The 23,459-nt window shown below is 60.3% G+C and overlaps 1 protein-coding gene across 3 annotated transcripts in view; it reads left to right on the top strand.

Moving 5' to 3' along the window:
• SMOC2 (SPARC related modular calcium binding 2) overlaps positions 1 to 22,442 on the top strand; it is a 46,715-nt gene extending 24,273 nt beyond the window's left edge. Inside the window, exons 5-13 of one of the 3 annotated variants that reach the window (XM_045577096.1) lie at positions 2,358 to 2,405; positions 3,373 to 3,456; positions 4,496 to 4,567; positions 9,221 to 9,407; positions 9,720 to 9,802; positions 17,554 to 17,653; positions 17,917 to 18,191; positions 20,748 to 20,785; positions 21,332 to 22,442. In XM_045577096.1, the coding sequence (XP_045433052.1) occupies positions 2,358 to 2,405; positions 3,373 to 3,456; positions 4,496 to 4,567; positions 9,221 to 9,407; positions 9,720 to 9,802; positions 17,554 to 17,653; positions 17,917 to 18,191; positions 20,748 to 20,785; positions 21,332 to 21,349 (905 nt within the window). In that variant the 3' untranslated portion in view covers positions 21,350 to 22,442. The remainder of the gene's footprint in view (positions 1 to 2,357; positions 2,406 to 3,372; positions 3,457 to 4,495; positions 4,568 to 9,220; positions 9,408 to 9,719; positions 9,803 to 17,553; positions 17,654 to 17,916; positions 18,192 to 20,747; positions 20,786 to 21,331) is intronic. The other 2 variants (XM_036425540.2, XM_045577097.1) reach the window with 2 other exon arrangements.
• Positions 22,443 to 23,459: the final 1,017 nt, after the last annotated feature.

Genomic DNA, 23,459 nt, shown 5'->3' with positions numbered 1-23,459 from the left:
CCTCCGTGACACATGCCTCCCGCACTCAGGCCCTCGTCACCGCGCACCCTCCTGACCGGAGCGTACGAGGAAGCGGCTCTGAGAACAGCCCAGAAGGACGGCCCTGCACAGAGGGAGGGCAGGAGGCAGACGTGATGGTGACTGCGGCCGGGGCTGGCCGGGCCCAGTGCTCCAGAGGCCTGAGCCCGCAGAGGGCTCCGGGGGCTTTGACCAGCAGGCAGGGGGACGGAGCCCTTGGCCCCTGCGCCCCCTCCCATTGCTGTTGCCATTGCTCCCCTTTCCCTCTGGCTCTTGTTTCCCAGGGAGAGCCGTGTGCACCCCCCTGGGCCGTGCGTTTCCAGGAAGCGTGGCCCCTGCCCACAGGGAGCCGCGCCCTCTCCCTCGGGCGGAGGGACAGACGGACGGACACAGCCAGCTCTCCCGTCCTGACGTGTCTGTAAAGAGCCTTCAGCCCGTGAAGGGGTGGGCTCCGTACCCTGCCGAGAGCCGCCCCCTCCCTTTTCCCTCTCTTGGGGCTTGCTGAGGGAGCTGGATCAGAACCGTGCTCAGAGCCGCAGACCGAGAGCTCACGGCTCCTCCTCAGACCCGGGCGCCCTCCTCGCCGGGTCTGTGGTTTCTCCCCGGAGTGCCGCCCTCGTCGCCGGCCGGGCAGCTGCCTCTCACGATGGCGCGTGGATGGATGGCACTCCATCGGGAGGGAGTCAGGCCTTTAAACCCGAGCGTCCGCAGGTCCAACCGCAGCTCACCGCCCACGTGTGGTGGGTCCACACCGGCACACCGGTCCCTCTGCACCGACACCGGAATCTGCTCTCCAAACACTTCCACAAAACCCGGGAAGCCGCCGTGTACGGGGTGTGCGTGTGCGCGTGTGCGTGTGCGTGTGCGTGCGTGTGCGTGTGTGTGTGTGTGTGTGTGTTTTAGAGTTGCGTGCCGTGTTCCTTTAAGGAAACCCGCTGCTTCGCGTTTGGGTCAGGATGGGGACCCCTCTGGGCGGGAGCCCCAGGTTATGTCTCTGATCGGTTATTTTTCAAAGTCCTTTAAAAAATATTTTATTGGTTTTTACAGAGAGGAAGGGAGAGGGATAGAGTTAGAAACTTTGACCAGCTGTCTCCTGCACACTCCCAACCACGGATGTGCCTGCAACCAAGGTACATGCCCTTGACTGGAATCGAACCTGGGACCCTTCAGTCCACAGGCACATACTCCATCCACTGAGCCAAACCGTTTGGTCAGGGCCTTTGAGGTCCCTCTCCACGAAGTGCCTGATGTTTGCCATGAGGCACAACTGTGTGTCCAGGACACAGCATAAACCTCGTCATCAGGGGTCCCTGGTCCCAACAGGAGTTGGTCTGCATTTAATGCCATACTCACAACTGGAAAAATAAGCAGTGGCCCAGCCAGCGTGGCTCCGTGGTTGGGCATCGGTCTATGAACCAGGAGGTCCCAGGTTCAATTCCCAGGCAGGGCACAGGCCCGGGTGACAGGCTCAATACCCAGTGTGGGGCGTGCAGGAGGCAGCTGATGCGTGATTCTCTCTCATTGGTGATGTTTCTCTCCCTCCCCCCTCCCTTCCTCTCTGCCATCAAATCAAACATATTAAAAAATAAAGTAAACAAGGCATTTCAGGTTCTAGTTCACGGATGCTGCGGCTGACCTGGCACTTGACCGTGGTCACAATAGCCCAGTGGTCGGCAAACTGCGGCTTGTGGCTATGAGTCTGCCGGCCACAGCACTAACCGGACCCCGGTCGGAATACTCCGAACCGAGTCGCAGGATACACGCCCTGTCCTGACCAGGTTGGGCCTGAGTCGGGGAGGGTGCGCGCCATGGGGATGAAGAGGAATGTGGGTGCCCATTGCAGTCCCAGCCTGTGGGCACAGCCTGGTCCTGGTGTTTGTAAACAGGCATCTGTCATGGTCGGCCGCTTGGTGGTTCCTATTCCCGTGGCGCCCCCAGGAGGCGGCTCCTCGGTTTGGTCGTTTTTCTGTAAATTTGGATCCAGCAGAAACTGAGGTCTTAATGTGTCTGCAGTTGAGTAACTTCTTATTTAAAGTATTTGAAACATTAGCTCCTTTTTCTGCCCAGCCTGGTGCTCCTGGTGAGGAAGGCTGGGCTGACATTACACAGAAGGAGGTGCGGGGGGGGGGAGGGGGGCCATGAGAGGGTCTCGGGCACACAGTGGGCGGGCAGTGGCGAGTAGGGGTGCCTCTCATGCTGCCTGGCATAGGCCTCGTGGTTTCGGGGACCGGAAGCCACAAGCACCGTGACCCCATCAACATGGGAGAACACGCGTTTGTAACAATGACTGATGATGGTTTGGGAGCCCAAATAATCTCCTTCCTTATTTCCCCCCACAGGTTCCACAAATGAAAAGTTACCTCAGCGGGAAGGCACAGGGAAGACAGGTAACTGTTTACATTTAACAGGAATTCCCACAACAATATACTGTACCTGACCCAACCCGTGCCTTATGCCAACGTCTCACGTTAACGTGCAAATTGAGCTCATAACGACTGTGAGGGCCAAGGCAGGCTGTTACATATTCACCTGCAGACGTGTAGGCTGGCATGTAATTTGCCCACCTGGGGGCTTTGGCCTGGCCATGCCGGGGAGAGGAGGAGTCACGCCCGGTATCGGAGCTGGGACACATGTGATCCTCATGCAGAGCGATGGCCGAGGCCCTGGTGGAGCCATAACTCCTCTGGGGAGGGAAAGCTCAGGGGTGCAGAGACCCATGGACAGCAGTTCAACTAGGAGGCCTTCATGCCTGCCCTGACCCTCGGGAAAACCTGCAAGGCCAGGGGTCCACCTGCCCAGCCCCTGCCAGGCCCCGCCCACAGCCCTGCCAGGCCCCGCCCACAGCCCCTGCCAGCCCCCGCCCACAACCCCTGCCAGGCCCCGCCCACAGCCCCTGCCAGGCCCCGCCCACCGCCCTGCCAGGCCCCGCCCACAGCCCCTGCCAGCCCCCGCCCACAGCCCTGCCGGGCCCCGCCCACAGCCCCTGCCAGGCCCCACTCACAGCTCTGCCATGCCCCTCTCTTGGACCTGTGGCCACCTGACCTCCTGACCTTCCAGGCTGCCTTTTCCTGGCGCTGGGCTCCTGGCTCACACACCCCCCCGCCCCTCTCTCTCTCTCACACACACACACACACACACACACGCACACACACGCACACGGGGCCCATGGGGGCTCAGGGTGTATGTAGAACCCCCTCTGGCCTCTCAGGCCTGTGGTGGGGCCTGGCCCCCGGTGGAGGAGCTCTCCCACCAGTGTCTCCGCCGCCCGCCCTCGGTGCCCGCGTGTCCTGGGTGGGTGCGTGTTCCCTGCCGGCTGTTTGCACGCACACTTACCCGCTTGTCTCCGGCTTGTAGTCTCCTTGCAAATGTTTTCCGTTCTGAATTCAGATGATGCCTCAGCCCCCGCGCTGGACACGCAGCCCCAAGGCGACGAAGAAGGTGAGGGGGCGGGGCTGGGGTCACGGGGGGCGGGAGGGCGGCTGTGGGCGCCACCCCACGCTGTGAGCACCTGCTGTCTCTGGTGGATGTGGGGCGGCCACGCCGTGTCCTTTTAATCACACTCTGCACTGGCATTCTGAAACGCGGGTGACATAAGACAGACTTTTCCGAAGAGCACAGTGGCGTGTGGCACTGTCCCTCCCTGTTCACGTCACACTCCCATGTCCTGTTCACACGTGGCTCCGGGACACGCTCTGCCCCGCAGTCGCGGGGGCTGGGTTCCCCACGCTCGGCCGCTCCTGCACCGTCTGCGGTGTTCGCCGTGTGTCCTACACCTTCAGGCCGGAGTCGGGTGTGAGGACAGAATACGGTGCACGGAGATGAGTGAGTGAAGGTGGAGTTACATGGTGCTCTGCAGACAGTAACATCCATAAGTAATGATAACAGCCAACACTGGCATAGCCTGCAGCTCCCTTGTGCCCTGCGGACAGCCCCCTACACCCCCAGGGCCCCGAGCCACGGGCGAGAACACAGGGAGGCCAGGAGGCGGGGCCTGGCTCAGGGGGCTGGACCTGGCTGGTCTGCTCCCGGGAGGTCTCGGGCCATCATGTGACTGACCAGCCTTTACGCTCGTCAACCAAGCGCCAGGACACACTCTCCCAAAAACGCTTTGCATGAAATCACATCTCACACACCCGCTCGCAGCCGGACCGCCCCACTGAGCTCGGACCGCACGCCGTGTGAATGTCCGTCTGGACCTCACGGACGGTTTGATAAAGCCCGTGTCTGCATGGGAGGCCTGTCTGGATTCTCAGGATGTTTGTTTACACTTTTGGACGGAGAGAGGAAAAATGTTCTGAAAATTCTCAATGTGCACAGTTATTTCCTGCTGCCTCGTGCACAGAATTATTTCGTAAATCTTTAACATGTACAGTGTGTGTTCACGTATTCTATCGATCTCTTTGGCTCTCAGGCTGCTGCTGAAATCTCTGTTTCCCAGATGAACTAACAATGACGGTCGCCCGCTTTGCTTTATCAGATATCGCCTCGCGCTACCCGACGCTGTGGACGGAACAGGTTAAAAGCCGGCAGAACAAGACCAAGCACTCAGGTAAGAGGGCCCGCCCGCTGTTTCCTCGAGGGCAGTGTGGACGTGTGTGTGTCCCGGTTACGACGCGAGCACTGGGCTGTGTGGTTCGGATGCTGGTGTTTTTATGACGTGTTCCAGTCTCTACGAGGTTTCTCCGTTGGTGCCAAGCGAACGGCAGCTTCAGGTGTAAATGGGAATGTTTGGAAATGAGTGTGTGTTTTCGACCAAGTGCCAGGGATGTCGAAACGCCTGACGAATTCAGAATCCTCAGAATTGCTTGACGGCTTTGCTATGAATCCGTGACAGACTTTACTTTTTGAAGAATATATGTATTTTATTATTGATTTCAGAGAGGAGAGGAGAGGGAGAGACAGAAACATCAATGATGAGAGAGAATCATGGATCTGCTGCCTCCTGCACGCCCCCACTGGGGATGGAGCCCGCAACCCGGGCCTGTGCCCTGAGCGGGAATCGAACCCTGACCTCCTGGTTCATAGGTCGACGCTCAGCCAGTGAGCCACGCTGGCCAGGCCAGACTTTACCTTTGAACCTGACATTGGACATTGGAGATGGGTGTGGGCTGCCCAGTGTCTGCTCTGTGACCCACTGTCCGTGAGAACCACCCGTACCTGCGTGTCCCCCCCACTGTTCACGCCTGCACGGCTCCCTCGCCTTCCCGGTGGGCCTCCCCGATTCTCACGGAGAGAACGCCGTGTCCCAGGTCAGTGTGTCCGAGCCCGGATTCCTGAGGTCGGTTTCGAGGGAATATCGCTGACCTTCACACACGGCCTTCGAGTTAGAACCTCGTCCCGGGGCTCCCGGCTCTCCCCCACAGCATGTTAGACATCGTGTACATGTGACCCGTGTGCATGTGACCCGTGTGCGTGTGACCAGTGTATGTGACCCGTGTACATGTGACCCGTGTGCGTGTGACCCGTGTATGTGTGGCCTGTGTATGTGTGACCCATGTATGTGTGACCCGTGTATGTGTGACCCGTGTATGTGTGGCCCGTGTACGTGTGACCCGTGTATGTGTGACCTGTGTACGTGTGACCCGTGTATGTGTGACCTGTGTACGTGTGACCCATGTACGTGTGACCTGTGTGTGTGACCCGTGTGTGTGTGGCCTGTGTACGTGTGACCCGTATGTGTGTGACCCGTGTATGTGTGACGTTCACACGTCTTGTCTACGCCTGGGACACAGAGTGGTTTGATCCCTGCGTGGGCACTGTCTACCCCATGGCCCGGCCACGTGCCCGGAGCACGTGAAGGTGGGGGCCCTGCAGGGACCTCGTGGGAGCTGTGGCTGCTCAGTGACTGAGGGGGCAGGTCCCCGGGCGGGGGCTCCCGCACAGGCCTGGGCGGGGGGGCGGGGGCAGCGGGGCGAGCTCTGCACGGACGGCGCCGGCCTGTCCAGCTTCTGAGTCAGGGGCCCCGTTAGTGTGGCCCCATTTCTCAGTCGAGTCTGCACCCCGACACGCGGACGCTGGTGTACCCCAGGCGTCAATGCAGCGACGGAGGGAGGTGGGGATCGGGCTGCGGGGCCACCGTCCAGGGGCTGTGGGCAGCGTGGGGTTCTCGCCAAGCACCCTCTGCCGGCTCTGGGTAAACTGAGGCACTGGCTTTTCCGTGTTGAGGACAACATGCTGGTGCTCCCCTGCTGCCTTTGTCACATCAGCTCTGATCTGGGGGGCTCTCAAAAGGAATTTCAATTGTTGTGCTGTTGATAGTTGGCTCTGTGGACTAAGGAGTTTGCCGACCACTGCACTAGCACATCTGCTTTCTGTCTCGGCCGTGGCTCTCCCACGTCCTGTGTGGGGCCGCGCGGCCGATCTTCCGAGTGCTCTGCCTGTGATGTTCTGCCCGACCCCCTTCCCTGAGATAAAGGATTCTCCCCTCCCCGTTCCCGCCCAGAGCCCGACCCGGCCTCCCACCGCCTCCTGCCCGCGATGTTCCGGCTTTACGGGCTCTGCCTGCCCGCGAGGGCGGCTCCGGTTTATTGCACGTTAAGCTCAGCGCCAAGAGATCGTCATCTCCTGCTTCTGCGCTCAGTCCTGGCAAACAGCATTCCCCGGGGAAGGTCAGCCGATGCTGTGTGCTTTGTGGGTTTCTAAGTTTTAAAACCTTATCTCCCCTGTTTTTAACCTCATGTTTTAAACGCAGCCTTGCAAAAACATCAAATACTAGCAAGACTCTCAGGTTATGAAGTTTTGGTCATTTAAAGAGATTAAAATAGGGAAAAAAGAACACAAATAGCTCCTTTTAAATGTGGACTGAAAAAGCGAATTCTGCGAAAATTTTAACCTAAAAATGTGCTGACTTTCCCGTCTTCCTAGCTGGAAGGGCGTTTTCCCAGATGGAATTCTTAGACGTCAGTGTCCAAACTGTGGTTCTCTAACTGGGCTGCACCTGCTTCCCGCTATTGTTTATTTATTTTTTTATTGATTTCAGAGAGGAAGGGAGAGAGATGGGATGAGAGAAAACCAGACCGGCTGCCTCCTGCACTCCCCCCACTGGGGATCCAGCCCACAACCCGGGCAAGTGCCCGACCAGGAATCCAACCTGGGGCCTTCTGTCTGCAGGCGGACGCTCTACCCACTGAGCCACACCAGCTCGGCTCCTCCCGGTCTTGTCCTGGCACGTTGGCCCATTTCTCTCATCGCCGAGTCCATCCCGTGATGAGGGCCGCCGCCCGCGGTCTGTCCCTGAGGGGCCTCGCTGCCTCCACGCCGGGCGATGGTGGCGGGGGCTGCTGTGCACGTTCCCCTGCAGGTTCCCCTGAGCCTGCGTTTTCCACGGTTTCCAGGAACGCCACGAAGGCCACGGCGGCCACGGCTGGGCCTGAGCCTGAGCCGCTCTGTCAGGAACGGCCCCGCTGCTTCCGGGGCCGCGCTCTGCGGCCGCCAGCCCGGGGCTGCCTCCGTTCGCGGGACGGGAAGCGGGCGGGACCTGGGGGCCGGACACCAGGAAGGAGTGAAGTTATGGGGTGGCTCCTGCCTCCGCTGGGGAAGGGGGGCTCTCGCTCCTGGGCCCTGTTTCAGGGGGATCTGTGTGAGGCCACCTGACAGCAGGCAGGTGGACCCTCCTCGCCCAGCCCAACCCGCCCTGACCTCCGTGGGTCACACAGCCGGCCTCAGGCTCCAGCGTCCGGGGGGGCGGGGCGGGGCGGGGGCGCGGCTCCTGCTCCCGCCATCGCCTGCTCCTCAGGGCGTCTGGGCGCAGGACAGCTGCAGGCGGGCCAGCGCTGCCTTATTAGGCGAGGCGCGGGGTGCCAGACGCCCGTGTCCCGGCCTTGGGGGCGGCACAAGGTAAATATTTAGAGTCCGCCGTGTTTGAGCGCCCGCCCACAGGAGGGCTGAGCCGCAGGCAGCAGGAGGTGGCTGAGAGGCCATGGCTGTGCCGGCCTCCTGGGGCTGCTGACCGCAGGGCCGGCCGCAGGGCTCAGCCTGCAGCTCCTGTTTGAGCCATTTCTTCGCGACTTACTTATCACAGCAGAGGACACGGGGCATTGGACGTGGGGCGGGTCCCCTCAGCAGGACGGGTCCCCCCAGTGGATGCCTCCCCGCCTCCCAGCAGCCACCAAAGCCCACAGGATGCAGGCCAACCACCTTCTCCCCGGGGAGGAGGAGGAGGGGGAGGGCGAGGGGGAGGAAGAGGAGGAGGAGGGGGAGGGGGGGGAGGAGGGGGGAGGAGGAAAAGAAGGGGGAGGAGAGGGAGGAGGAGGAAAAGGGAGAGGGGGAGGGGGAGGGGAAGGAGGGGGAAAGAGGGGGAGGAAGGGGAGGAGGGGGAGGAGGAGGGAGAGGAGGGGGAGGAGGAGGGGGAGGAGGGGGAGGAGGAGGGGGAGGAGGGGAGGAGGAGGGGGAGGAGGGGGAGGGGGGAGGAGGGGGAGGAGGAGGGGAGGAGAAAGGGAAGGAGGGAGAGGGGGAGGAGGGAGAGGAGGGGGAGGAGGGGGAGGAGGGGAAGAGAAGAGGAGGGGGAGGGGTGGGGGAGTGAGTGTGTGCACTTGTGCACAGTGCAGAGTCTTTTACACAGCATGTGTAACATGTTACCTTCTGTATATTAAGCATGTTGCATTATGTGACCATGTGGAGGGGGAGTCTGTGTGAGGGACCTGCTCCAGGAGGGTTTCTGTGTAGTCAAGTTTCCACATGTGCCCCAGCTGTCCGCATCCGTGTGCGGGGCCGTGTGCGGGGTGTGTGTAGGCCGTGTGCATGTCTCTGTGTGGGGCATGTGTGGGGTGTGGGGGAGCATGAGCAGGGCCATATGTGGCATGTGTATGGGGCATATACAGGGCTGTGTTTGGCATGTGTATGTGGCGTGTGTGGGGCTGTGTTCGGGGTGTGTGGGGTGGCCATGTGCAGGCCTGTAGGCGGGGTGTGTGGCGCAGTGTATATGGGGCGTGTGGGGTGTGGGTGGGGACATTGTGCAGCGTGTATATGGGGCTTGTACGGGGCGTGAGGGGCTGTGTGTGGGTTGTGTGGAGTCGTGCGCAGCGTGTGTGGGGCGTGTTTGGGGCATGTATGGGCTGCCCGTGGAGTGTGTGCAGTGTGTGTACAGAGTGTGTACAGGGTGTGTGCTGGGCGTGTGGAAGCGAGTGGGGGGCCGTGTGCGGCGTGTGTACGGGGTGTGCGGGCTGCGTGTCCATCCTGCCCTCACCCCGCCCCCCGCCCCCAGCGTCCTCGTGCGACCAGGAGCAGCAGTCGGCGCTGGAGGAGGCGCGGCAGCCGCGCAGCGAGGACGTGGTGATCCCCGAGTGCGCGCACGGCGGCCTCTACAAGCCGGTGCAGTGCCACCCCAGCACCGGCTACTGCTGGTGCGTGCTGGTGGACACGGGCCGGCCCATCCCCGGCACCTCCACCAGGTGAGCCTGCGGGAGAGGGGGAGCCAGCGTGTCACACGCCCAGGGCTTTCCGGCCAGGAAACCCGTGCCCACGGCTCCTGCTCGGAAGGACGGGTCAGGGCCGGGCCGGGCCCAGACACAGGCCTGTAAGCTGGGGTGTCAGCCAGCACTTACTGCTCTGCCCTTCTCGCTGCACCCTCCCCACTCCCTCCCTGCCCCCCGCCCCTCGGCCCCCTCACCCTAACGGGCTGCGGGGTCCTGCTCGGGGACAGGGAGGAAGGGAAGAAACCCCGTCAGGGCCCTGACCCCACTGACCGCCCTCCCCCCTCGTAGGTACGAGCAGCCGAAATGTGACCACACGGCCAGGGCGCACCCCACCAAAGCCCGGGACCTCTTCCGGGGCCGCCCGCTGCAGGGTGAGTGGGCACAGGGGCGGGGAGAATCCACACTCAGAGCTTCTGGGGGAGAGACAGAACAGGGCGCGGGGGTTCCCTCAGGCAGCCGGCCCCATCGCCCCCCCCCCCCAGGGGCCTGCTGGCGGTAGGGAGGGCGGAGCTGGTGTCGGTGGTGGAGACTCTGTCCGAGGGGCAGCCACGTCTGTCCTCCTCAGAAGGTGCCGGCTTGCCCCTCCCCCTGAGCCTCGGGATCGCTTCTGCAGAAGAGAGCGCGGCCGTCCGTGTTGTCTGAAGGCCTTTGGAGGAGCCTGCACTGGGGGTGTTACAGGTGCCGCCTGTCCCCACCGCCCTCCACCAGCAGCACAGGTCATGCACACAGGCACACACACGCATACACAGGCACACGCACACGCACACGCACACACACAGACGCACACACGCACGCACACACAAGGTCTTTGGTTATCTCCCCCACCCGCCCTCTGAGGTCTGTCAGTCTGTTCCGTGTGTTCACGCCTCTGGTTCAGGTTCATTCATCAGTTTATTTTGTTCTTTAGATTCTTTGTTGGTTTATTTTGGTTTTTAGATTCACCGTTGGCAGATACGTATGTATCGCCAGTTTATTTTTAAACCCTTTTCCTCGTCATCTTAAAAAAGACCCCGGCGTTCCACGTGGTGCTGTGTGTGGCGCCGGGCCCCGTGAGCAGTGTCTGTCCGAGAGCGTCTGTCCGCCTTCAGGGCCTGCGCCGTGTGGGCCGAGGGCGGGCGCGGCTGCTGCGGCCGGGCCGGTCTGGGAACCGTCCTTGCGCAGGCGAGCAGGTCTGAGGCCTCTGTGCTGCGCGGGGGCTGGGGAGATCTCTGGACGGCCAGAAGCGTGAGTGAAGGGGAACCCCCGGCCCGGTCGGTCGGCATTTGGGGGAGGACAGTTTTCTCACGGGAAACAGCGGCTCCGGCCTGTGCCCTGCGCCCGGGAGGCCCACCAGAACGCTTTTGGGTCTCGCCCACGTCTCGGTCTGCCTCTGTCCGACGGGGCCCAGCATCTCCCTGCTTTTGGTCAGAGGGGACGGCACTGCCCCTGCCTCCAGCTGCCGTGAGGGGGTCCCCGAACGCCGTGTCCGCGGCGAGCGGCGGGAGCGCTCACCATGGAACCCGGAGCAGAGGGCGATGCCTGGCCCGACCAGAGGCCGGCCGGGCTGTCAGGGCTGCAGTCTGAGTGTCAGACGGGCCTTCAGAGAGAGCACCCAGGGAGGGTGCTGTGGGAGGCCTGTCCCAGCTGAACCCACCGGCCTGCCCTGCACCCCCCTCCGCCGCCGCCCCCGGGGGAGACTGGGGCGCTGTCACCCAGACGCTGCCCCTGCCTCCCAGGCCTCAGTCACAAACCAGAGGCCGGTGCAGGCTCAGGGCTCAGCCTGCAGCTTCCGCTGCCTCAGGGTTCGGAGTGAGTGCCCCATGGTGGCCGCTGCCTCCTTGGGATTCTTCGGAGACGAGCGTCCTTATTAGGGAAAGCCAGGCCGCCCTGGAATAACACGGGATCGGCTGTTCTCGGGCAGAGCAGCGGCCTGCCAGCCGCACAGCCGCTGGTCCTTCTCACGGCAGTGACGGCGGACATGCACACGCGCACGGACACGCGCACAGACATATACACGCACACACATGCGCGCGCGCACGCGGTCTGCCTGCTCCAGGCCCCCCGAGCACCCTGGGTTTCCGTCCGGCTTCAGCGCCGTCCAGCGCCGTGAAGCGAGGCCCACCCCACGGAGGCTCCGCTGCTCTCCACAGGGGATCCCGGCGGACCCAGCGCCGGTGCCGAGGGCCGCCCGGCCCTGCAGAGCCCGCGTTCACCTGTCGGCACTGGGCTCGGCCTTCGAGCTCCCTCACACACAGGAGGAGCCAATGTTTCGCCCGCTAAACGTGTCGCTCGGTGACTTCCTCGTCAGATAAAATGCCGTGTTCGTAGACACGGGGCTGCTGAGTGGTAGCTGAGCCAGAGGGAGCCTTAGGTTAGGCAGGTGGCCCTCTCGTCCCGGAGATTGAGACAGTAGGTGCTCTGCCGTGTGCCCAGGGCTTCCAGCCACACCTGGAGGGCTTCCTGGGTCCTGCCTCCCTGGTGCCTGCCTCCCTGGTAACGTCCAGGACCACATGTGTACAGGTGAGGACAGGTGTGCAGGTAGGACAGGTGTGCAGGTAGGACAGGTGTGCAGGTGAGGTCAGGTGACAGGTGAGGTCAGGTGACAGGTGTGGTCAGGTGTGCAGGTAGGACAGGTGACAGGTGAGGTCAGGTGTGCAGGTAGGACAGGTGATAGGTGAGGTCAGGTGATAGGTGAGGACAGGTGACAGGTGAGGTCAGGTGATAGGTGAGGTCAGGTAACAGGTGAGGACAGGTGACAGGTGTGGTCAGGTGTGCAGGTAGGACAGGTGTGCAGGTGAGGTCAGGTGACAGGTGAGGTCAGGTGACAGGTGAGGACAGGTATGCAGGTGAGGACAGGTGACAGGTGAGGTCAGGTAACAGGTGAGGACAGGTGACAGGTGTGGTCAGGTGTGCAGGTAGGACAGGTGTGCAGATGAGGTCAGGTGACAGGTGAGGTCAGGTGACAGGTGAGGACAGGTGACAAGTGAGAACAAGTGACAGGTGAGGTCAGGTGGCAGGTGAGGTCAGGTGACAGGTGAGAATAGGTGACAGATGTGGTCAGGTGTGCAGGTAGGACAGGTGTGCAGGTGAGTTCAGGTGACAGGTGAGGTCAGGTGACAGGTGAGAACAGGTGACAGGTGAGGTCAGGTGACAGGTGAGGACAGGTGACAGGTGAGAACAGGTGACAGGTGAGGACAGGTGACAGATGAGGTCAGGTGACAGGTGAGGTCAGGTGGCAGGTGAGGTCAGGTGACAGGTGAGGTCAGGTGACAGGTGAGGACAGGTGACAAGTGAGAACAGGTGACAGGTGAGGTCAGGTGGCAGGTGAGGTCAGGTGACAGGTGAGAATAGGTGACAGATGTGGTCAGGTGTGCAGGTAGGACAGGTGTGCAGGTGAGTTCAGGTGACAGGTGAGGTCAGGTGACAGGTGAGAACAGGTGACAGGTGAGGTCAGGTGACAGGTGAGGACAGGTGACAGGTGAGAACAGGTGACAGGTAAGGACAGGTGACAGATGAGGTCAGGTGGGCCGTGTGTGAGCGTGGGTATGAAATGCGTGTTTGCTGTTTAGCGCTCTCCGATGACGTGAGACGTTACTATGGCAAGAACGTAGCTATGTCAAAGTCTGCGCCGGGTCCCGGCAGAGGGGCCGATCGAGAGAGCAATGCTTGGAGAGAGGGCAACACTGTTTCACGTCTTATGACCATGGGTGGTGAAATGTGCAGTTAAGTTTGTGGAATGACAGTCCCTTAGGAGAAAATTGCCTTTTATAGGAAAAAGGGCGGATAAATAGAACACTACATCCAGCATTGCAGAGAAAAGGGTGCTACGGGTAAAAACGCAAACCCAGACATTTCAGCTGAGACTGGGGGCCCGGGCACCCCGAGGGGCGGTCCGATCGCGGGCCGGCCGGCCGGCCCAGAGGAGCAGGCTGAGACGAGCCTTCTACCCTGTTTCCCTGAAAATAAGACAGTGTCTTATATTAATTTTTTCTCCCAAAGTTGCGCAGGGTCTTATTTTCGGGGGATGTCTTATTTTTGGGGAAACACGGTAGTAGGACTGGCTGCTTCTTCAGAGCAACGTTGACGGGATGCTGAGAGGGTGCAGGAGGCACGGGAACAGCGAGAACTGAACTCAGGAGCTGCCTGCACTTGGCAGAGGTCTTAGTGAGGTTTCTATTAGGAAATTTAGTTCAGCTAATTTTTTCCTGATTTTTAAGAAAATGAGGAGAAACTGGAGAAACCTTGGGGGCAAATAGTGGAAATTACTCATTCACAATAAACAAGAACAAATGACGACCAGTTACAGGGGCCGCGCTAGTTTTTCCTCAGTGTGCGGATGATGGCACGGTGCTGACGGGATGTCATACCAGAGGCGCCGGACCTTCCCTCTTGTCACACGGACCAGGGCAGAACACGCGTGCCGCTGCTGGCTGCGTGGCTGGAGGCACCGGGCTTCCTCACTCGTGAGGCCAGTGGTCGGCAAGCTCATCCATCAACAGAGCCAACTATCAACAGGACAACGACTGAAATTTCTTTTGAGAGATAAATTTTTAAAACTCAAACTTCTTCTAACGCCACTTCTTCAAAACAGTCTCGCCCAGGCCGTGGTATTTTGTGGAAGAGCCACACTGAAGGGGCCAAAGAGCCGCACGTGGCTCTCAAGCCAAGGTTTGCCGACCACGGGGTTAGGGTTTCCCTATAAGGAGCAGCAAGTCCTCATTCACGCCGTCCTCCATCCTTGGGAAGAGGCGGCTTCCAGGAGCCGGAGCGGGCGGCCCTGACTCTCACCCTGAGTCTCACCTCCCCAGGCACAGGCTGGCTCACGGGGCCGCGCCTGCTCCCCCTGCTGCTTCCCCCCGACGCCTGAGGCAGGGCTGGCTCACAGGCCGGACGCCGTGTGCACACTTGCCTGCTCACAGACATCGGTGAAAGCCAGGGCTTGTTCCTAAACCAGACGTCCTGGTGATGCGTCTTCCGATGGGCACAGTGCAGGGTCTCAGGCAGGTCCCTGAGACACACCTGCCCCGGACACACCTGCCCTGAGACACACCTGCCCCGGACACACCTGCCCCGGACACACCTGCCCTGAGACACACCTGCCCCGGACACACCTGCCCCGGACACACCTGCCCCGGACACACCTGCCCTGAGACACACCTGCCCTGAGACACATCTGCCCCGGACACACCTGCCCCGGACACACCTGCCCTGAGACACACCTGCCCTGAGACACACCTGCCCCGGACACACCTGCCCTAAGACACACCTGCCCTGAGACACATCTGCCCCGGACACACCTGCCCCGGACACACCTGCCCTGAGACACACCTGCCCCGGACACACCTGCCCTGAGACACACCTGCCCTAAGACACACCTGCCCCGGACACACCTGCCCTGAGACACATCTGCCCCGGACACACCTGCCCCGGACACACCTGCCCTGAGACACACCTGCCGCGGACACACCTGCCCTGAGACACACCTGCCCGGACACACCTGCCCTGAGACTCACCTGCCCCGGACACACCTGCCCTGAGACACACCTGCCCTGAGACACATCTGCCCCAGACACACCTGCCCCGGACACACCTGCCCTGAGACACACCTGCCCCGGACACACCTGCCCTGAGACACACCTGCCCTGAGACACACCTGTCCCGGACACACCTGCCCTGAGACACACCTGCCCTGGACACACCTGCCCCGGACACACCTGCCCTGAGACACACCTGCCCTGGACACACCTGCCCTGAGACACACCTGCCCCGGACACACCTGCCCTGAGACACACCTGCCCCGGACACACCTGCCCTGAGACACACCTGCCCTGAGACACATCTGCCCCAGACACACCTGCCCCGGACACACCTGCCCTGAGACACACCTGCCCCGGACACACCTGCCCTGAGACACACCTGCCCTGGACACACCTGCCCTGAGACACACCTGCCCCGGACACACCTGCGCTCGCCTGGGGAAGGTACCTGGGGTCAGCGGCCACATAGCTTCCTGCCCACAGGGAATGGACTTGGAGCTGTGGGGTAGGGTGTGCTCAGGAGAGGAATTGTCCTGACAATGGCCACGTCCCCGTGAGAGGGAGCTGGGCCGTCACAGGAGGTCCCGGGGCCCCGGTTGTGGGACACACCTGCCGCCTCCAGACTCCTCCTTCCCGCCGGGGGAGCTGATGAGAATTATTCCTGCAAACGTCACTCTGCCGGGCTGTGGGCTGCTCTGCCGCCGCCGCCCCCTTCCCCTCCGGGCCTGAGCTCTCTCCGCGGCCCCGGCTCCAGGTCCCTCTGTTTTCCGGGCATTTAGTGACGTGGAAGCCGGTGGGAAGCGGTCTCGAATCTGTGGCTCCGGGGACTAGATTAAGGGTAACAGGAAACCTGGGTCCGCGGTGTTGACGAGGGCCAGTTGGTGCCTCTCCTGAGGGATCCCATGAGCCCAACACGCCCTCAGGGAGTAAGCGGTGCCACTTCCGGCCACGGGAAAGGCCTGTGAGCTGAGCTCTGAGCTCTGAGCTCTGTGGGCCTGTAGGCCTGTGACTCTGTGCGTCTGTGAGTCTGTAGGTCTGTGAGGCTGTGAGGCTGTGAGTCTGTGGGTCAGTGACTCTGTGAGTCTGAGTCTGTAAGTCTGTGTGTCTGTGCATCTGTGAGTCTGAGAGTCTGTGAGTCTGTGCATCTGTGAGTCTGTGAGTCTGTGAGTCCGTGAGTCTGTGGGTCTGTGAGTCTGTGGGTCTGTGGGTCTGAATCTGTGAGTCTGTGAGTCTGTGAGTCTGTGAGTCTGTGCGTCTGTGCGTCTGTGCGTCTGTGAGTCTGTGAGTCTGTGAGTCTGTGAGTCTGTGGGTCTGTGAGTCTGTGTGTCTGAGTCTGTGAGTCTGTGGATCTGTGAATCTGTGGGTCTGTGAGTCTGTGAGTCTGTGAGTCTGAGATCTGTGAGGCTGTGAGTCTGTGGGTCAGTGACTCTGTGAGTCTGTGATTCTGAGTCTGAGAGTCTGTGGGTCTGTGAGTCTGTGAGTCTGTGAGTCTGTGGGTCTGTGAGTCTGTGAGTCTGTGGGTCTGTGGGTCTGTGAGTCTGTGAGTCTGTGGGTCTGTGGGTCTGTGAATCTGTGAGTCTGTGAGTCTGTGGGTCTGTGGGTCTGTGAGTCTGTGAGTCTGTGGGTCTGTGGGTCTGTGGGTCTGTGAGTCTGTGCGTCTGAGTCTGTGGGTCTGTGGGTCTGTGAGTCTGTGGGTCTGTGGGTCTGTGAGTCTGTGAGTCTGTGCATCTGAGTCTGTGAGTCTGTGAGTCTGAGATCTGAGGTCTGTGGGTCTGTGGGTCTGTGAGTCTGTGAGTCTGTGGGTCTGTGGGTCTGAGTCTGTGGGTCTGTGGGTCTGTGAGTCTGTGGGTCTGTGAGTCTGTGAGTCTGTGCGTCTGTGGGTCTGTGGGTCTGTGAGTCTGTGAGTCTGTGGGTCTGTGGGTCTGTGAATCTGTGAGTCTGTGAGTCTGTGGGTCTGTGGGTCTGTGAGTCTGTGAGTCTGTGGGTCTGTGGGTCTGTGGGTCTGTGAGTCTGTGCGTCTGAGTCTGTGGGTCTGTGGGTCTGTGAGTCTGTGGGTCTGTGAGTCTGTGAGTCTGTGAGTCTGTGCATCTGAGTCTGTGAGTCTGTGAGTCTGAGATCTGAGGTCTGTGGGTCTGTGGGTCTGTGAGTCTGTGAGTCTGTGGGTCTGTGGGTCTGTGAGTCTGTGAGTCTGTGGGTCTGTGGGTCTGTGGGTCTGTGAGTCTGTGCGTCTGAGTCTGTGGGTCTGTGGGTCTGTGAGTCTGTGGGTCTGTGAGTCTGTGAGTCTGTGAGTCTGTGCATCTGAGTCTGTGAGTCTGTGAGTCTGAGATCTGAGGTCTGTGGGTCTGTGGGTCTGTGAGTCTGTGAGTCTGTGGGTCTGTGAATCTGTGGGTCTGTGAGTCTGTGAGTCTGAGATCTGAGGTCTGTGGGTCTGTGGGTCTGTGAGTCTGTGAGTCTGTGGGTCTGTGAGTCTGTGCGTCTGAGTCTGTGGGTCTGTGAGTCTGTGAGTCTGTGCGTCTGAGTCTGTGGGTCTGTGAGTCTGAGATCTGAGGTCTGTGGGTCTGTGAGTCTGTGGGTCTGAGAGCAAAGGAACAGCATCCTTGTTGCAGGCTGTCCTGGTGCCAAGAAGAATGAATTCCTCACGAGTGTGCTGGACGCCCTGTCCACCGACATGGTGCACGCCGTCTCCGACCCCTCCTCCCCCGGCAGGTACGGTGGGTGACGCGGGGCGGGAGCCGGGCGGGAGCCGGTAACCGAGGAAACTGGCCCCTCGTCCACACCCAGCCCTCGCGGGAGAGCCGGCCACTCACCCGGGGCCGGAGCGCGGGTGCCAGGGGGCCCTCCCCGGGCGGGAAAGGGCTTCAGGGGTTGGAGGTGCGGCTCAGGCCGGGCCGGGACGGCACAGGGAGGGAGGGGGACGAGGGCGGCTGGCGGCCCGGCGGCTCCCCGACTGCCCCCCGGGTGTCCCCCAGGCTGTCCGAGCCCGACCCCAGCCACACGCTGGAGGAGAGGGTGGTGCACTGGTACTTCAAGCTGCTGGACAAGAATGCCAGCGGCGACGTGGGCAAGAAGGAGCTGAAGCCCTTGAAGCGGCTCCTGCGGAAGAAGTCCAAGCCCAAGAAGTGCGTGAAGAAGTTCGTGGAGTACTGCGACCTCAACAATGACAAGGCCCTGGCCCTGCCCGAGCTGATGGGCTGCCTGGGCGTGACCAAGGAGGAGCGCAGGCCCGGCGCCAGGAAGCGGCACAGTAAGCCCCCCCCCGCCCTCCCCCCCTTCCCCTCCTGTCCCCCACCCCCGGGCCTGGGCGTCCGCGGCTGTCCTGAGGTTAAGGTGACCAGACGTCCCAATTTTTAACAATTTGTCCCGCGTCCCGCAGCGTTTTAAAAAAGTCCTGATTTTTGGAAAGATTCTTAAAAAAAAATCGGGACTTTTTTGATGCCATGGGACACGGGACAAATTGTTAAAAATTGGGACATCTGGTCACCTTACCTGAATCCCTCACACGCCGTGCTGACTTCCACTACAAACGGGCTCCCCACACCACTGTCTGGTCGCATGTACTTTTTGTTTGTTTATTTAATTCTCACCCAAGGATATTCTTTTTTCCATTGATTTTCAGAGAGAGAGAGGAAAGAAGGAACCGAGTTGGGGGGGAGGGAGAAACATTGATGTGAGAGAGACCTCTGGATTGGTTGCCTCCCACACAACGGGATCAAACCCAGGTCCGGACTCTTTGTTTGTGGGCAGACACTCCAACCCCTGAGCCAGGCCGGCAGGGGCTCTCCAGTTACAGCCCTCGAATCACACCGATTTTAAGCAGCGACACAAGATTTTGCATTTCAATTACCGAAACAGATATAAATAAATTATTGGAAAGTTTGATCTAAACTTTCACTGTGATAAAAAATGCAAAAGTGGGGGGGGGGGGGATGAACTACGGACGATTAGGAAATGATACAGCCAAAAAAGAGCCCATTTCTGAGGAATTCGGGGAAAGTCACAAAAGATTACATCATGGCCTCGTGATTCCCCAAAGTGACCATTGGGGAGAGACGCAGCGATCAGGAATTATCCAGTTTGGACCAAATGGTCTTTTCACCCAATTGCCATGCGAGCTGCATCACTTCAGGCAAGCTGCCTCAGGGCGTCGCCGCCAGGTCACCTGGAAGCAATCAGGGTCATCCGATCCCGATGACATCAGCTCTCCCGCCGGGGCTGTTCCGGGGCCGGGTCGGGGAGGGGGGGGACAAGCTGGGGTGCTGGGGGGCCGGGGGGCCTGGGGGGAGCAGGGGGGCTGGGAACAGCCTTCTCTCTCAGTGGAGGGGCCTTGCTTCAGACCAACTGAAGTGATCATGGACATTCTGTTGTGTTGAAAGACCTCATAGACAACTTTATTTCCCTGCTCTTTGTACGTTTTATTCTAATTTTTTAAAAATAATACTTTTATTGATTTCAGAGAGAAAGGGAGAGGGAGATGCGGGAGAATCGTTGACCAGCTGCCTCCTGCACGCCCCCGGCCGGGATAGAATCTAGAAACCTTTAGCCCACCAGCCGAAGCTCTATCCACTGAGCCAAACGGGCTAGGGCTGTACATTTAAATGGTGGTTTTCACTGCTGTGCCTTGAATGAGATATTGCAACAGATGTCTTTCTTTTCTTTTCTTTTTTTTTTAATAATGAGCCATTCAACTTTACCGAAGACTCTTTCTCAATATATTTTTATTGATTTTAGAGAGGAAGGGAGAGAAGGAGAGGGGTAGAAACACCCGTGATGAGAGAGAGTCATTTGATCAGCTGCCTCCTGCACGCCCCCCACTGGGGATCCAGCCTGCCCCCGGGGCCTGCGCCCTGACCGGGAATCGAACTGTGGCCCAGCCCCTGAGGCACGCCGGCCTGGCTGCTCCCGGCGTCTTTCATGAAATTTGCCTTTTCCATCTGCAAGGCAAGGTGCTCTTCTCCTTCTCAGCCCCTGAGAGGATTAACTCTCACTGTGGTTACTTGCCCCTAACCTAGGGCTGCCTCCACCTACCAGGGACACCGATACTTGTCCTAAGAGAAACGGAGGAAAAGGCGGCCATGTGGAGCCGCCGAGCCGGCTGAGGCCGGATCGCCAGGCTCACGAACGGCCTTTAAATTGGAACCAGCGGTCCCACGTGGCCAGCGAAGTCTTCATTCCAGAGAAAGCCAAGTGGTTACAATTACCAGGTCCCGAATCACTCAAACCTGCAACGGAAAACAATAGCCCGTTTGCCGACGGGTTATGCATTCAGTGTTTTTGCAATTTTCTCCGGCCTTTGTGCTTCCACGTTACTGTGATTGTTCCCTCCCGCCCGCGGGAGGAGGGGATGTGGAAAGGCAATGCCTCTCGCTGCACTTGGCCGTTTTAAATCTCAAAGCCAGGAGGCAGCAATCAATCAATCAAGGCCGGGGGGGTAAAACCGCTGCCGCGTCTGATTGGCGGGGTGCTCCCTGCTCTGAAATGGGCAAAACGACAGGAAATAGGCAAAACCCACGCCGGGGAGAGGACGCCTGGGAAACAGGGACGAGGCCAGTCTTCGGGGCCGGCGTTGGGAGTTCGGGGCCATGCCCGGCCAGGGGGTTGGGGAGGGTGAGAGGAGGTGTTCACAGCAGGACCCTGGGACCCACATTCCTTGCCGATGGGCTCAGCATTGCCATGGAAACACGTGCGCCAGTGGTTGGGGTCATCCGAACATGAGACTGGTCCTTCCCTGAAGGGGACCCTGAGCCATTCACCTGGGAAGCGTGTGCAGCTGTTAAATCTTCTTTGTGTTTCCCCCCAACAGTCCCCAAAGGCACTGCAGAGAGCACTTCCAATCGACAGGTGAGTGTGCCTCTGTTTTGACCAGGACCCCTTGGGAGATGTCTGCCTGCCAGCTTAGGCCCAAACCCCTAGGGATCAGATCTAAGCCGGCAGTCAGACATCCCTCTCACAGTCCAGGCCCCTGGCTCCTCACCGCCCACCTGCTCACTGCTCCTCACCGCCCACCTGCCCCTGCTCCTTATGCTTCTGCGGAGGCGGGAGAGGCTCCCGTCAATACTGCTGTGCTCACCAGCTGTGAGCCTGGTTCTGGCTGAGCAGCGCCCCCCCATGGGAGTGCACTGACCATCTGTGGGGCAGCCCCTGCATTGAGCGTCTGCCCCCTGGTGGTCAGTGTGCATCATAGCGATTGGTCGTTTAGCCATTTGGTCGATTTGCATATTAGGGTCTAATTACATAGGATCCTGGCGGCCCGCGCACAGCCACACCGTTAGAAGACCGCCTCCCCTGGTTGTCGGCAGACAGGACTGCTTCCCTCCCGGAAGGCGGGTCCTCGTCACGGCTGGGGGCTGCGAAGGTCTCACGCCGTCTTTCTCGTCTCCTTTCCAGCCCAGGAACCGAGGATGAGCGACGGGGGCCGCGGTGCTGAGACGTGTGGGAGGCTCCCTCACCAAACGCAATTAAAAAACAGAAACAAAACCCATAGTATTTGCACTTTGTACCTTAAATGTAAATTCACTCTGTAGAAAGGAGATATTTCCACGGACTGCCTTCACCTGTGACGAGGGCGGGGCTGGCTGCGGCCGGTCAGTCACGTACAACGTATGTGACCGCTTCGACCTCGGATGCCTGCGCTGGGCGGCGTGTCCAGGGGACGGGGCTTCCTGCCTGCTCTCCGGGCCACGGTGTCCATGTGGAGGCTTGCGGCGCGGGCACGGCGGCTATGGCCTGTGGCGCCTCCCCGGCACTCGCTTCCTCCGGCCGCTGCTCCGAGACCCGCTGTGCGGCAGCACAGGGTCCCCGTGGGAGCTGACCTTCGGTCTGTGAGGTGTGCGGCCAGCAGGTGGCGTGTGCCGGGCTGCGTGTCTCCGAGACCTGGTCCCTTCGTTCTGCTTTCCCAAAGTCTCGCTCCCGTCACATCGACAACCACATCAGCGCGATGATGGGGCCTGGGGGACGGTCGTCTCCGACCACCTTCCTGGGCTGGCCCTACCGCCTCGAGGTTGGCCTCAGGCAGTGACATCAACTCTGGGGGCCCCCCCACCCCCGTGAACCCCCACCCTCGCGCTGGCTCCAGGCGGCAGGCAGGGTCCAAGGCCAGAGCGGAGCTCACCTGCCATCTGCCCACCTCTGCCCTTCCCCCTGGCCTTGCCCTCCGGGGCCCCTGAGCATCTCCGACAGTCTCTTTAAGGAGTCACTGCCGGACGGCCAGGTGCTGGGCTGTGTGCCCTCGGCAGGCAGGGGGCTGAGCCCAGCCCCGCTTCCTCCTCGTTCTTTCCCGAAGGCCCCAAGGGCATGAGAACGTGGCACTGGGCCAGTCCCCGGGGCACTGGGGCGGGCTGGGTCAGAACTGAAGCTCACACGGAGAGCCACAGACTGGCCCCTGTCCGGCCGGGGCCGCTGGACCCTGCACGGAGCAGCCACGGCCCTGCAGCCCCTGGAGGCCGGGGGGCCGTGTGGGGCCGGCCGGGAGGCTGGCTCGGCTCCGACTTGTGGTCGGGAAACAGCCCCGGGGGCCTCGCTCCCTGGCACGTTGCAGTCGCGACCCGTGAATAAGCGTGAAGACGGCGTCTCCGTGTCTCACGTGCAGAGCGACAGCTGGACCCGGAGCCACTAAACTGTCAGCGTCACCATGGATGCGGTTACGCTCCCGAACTTACTGGACAATCTCTTCTATTTCCGAACTTTGAATTTAACCCTTCTTCGATTGAAATAAAACATGACATGCGATGGAGCCTGTCCCTCTCCTGTTCCTTCCGGCTCAGTGCCCGGGGGCACCTGCTTAGCTACGGTGTTCCTTCAGGGAGGCGGGGGAGGCTGGCCCGTGCTCTGGAGTCTGGCTCCACCCCACGGGGTGTGACAAGAGCAGTGGCTGAACCTTTTCCCGCTTCGGCTCCCTGTGGACAGCGACGCTTGGGTCCGTGTGTGTGACGCGCCTTATTACGTCACACTTTGGGCGGGACAGTCCCGCTTTTTATCAATTTGTCCCGCGTCGTGTGGCGTTTTAAAAAAGCCCCTATTTGATTTTTAACAATTTTCCCCACATCCCGTGGCATTTTTAAAAAGTCCCGATTTGCCGAAACCAGTTTGTCTCAGTGAATAGAGCGTTGGTCTGTGGACTGAAGGGTCCCAGGTTCGATTCCGGTCAAGGGCATGTACCTTGGTTGTGGGCACGTCCCTGATAGGGGGATGTGCAGGAGGCAGCTCGTCGATGTTTCTCTCTCATCGATGTTTCTAGCTCTCTATTCCTCTCCCTTTCTCTCTGTGAAAAATCAATAAAATATATTATTTTTTTAAAAGTCCCGATTTGATTTTTAACAATTTGTCTCGCGTCCCGTGGCGTTTTAAAAAAAGTCCCGATTTTTTCGGACTTTTTTAAAAATGCCACGGGACGCGGGCCAAATTGTTAAAAATCGGGACTGTCCCACCAAAAGCGGGACTTCTGGTCACCTTAATTATTGTGCGAACCAGCCCCGCCCGTGACCGTCCGGGCTGCCCGCTGCTGGGGGGCCCTGGA

The sequence above is a fragment of the Pipistrellus kuhlii genome, unplaced genomic scaffold (genome assembly GCF_014108245.1).
Source record: "Pipistrellus kuhlii isolate mPipKuh1 unplaced genomic scaffold, mPipKuh1.p scaffold_m20_p_82, whole genome shotgun sequence".
NCBI lineage: Eukaryota > Metazoa > Chordata > Mammalia > Chiroptera > Vespertilionidae > Pipistrellus > Pipistrellus kuhlii.
Note: the sequence above shows the minus strand (reverse complement) of the source record. Positions and strands in the feature narration are given on the sequence as shown.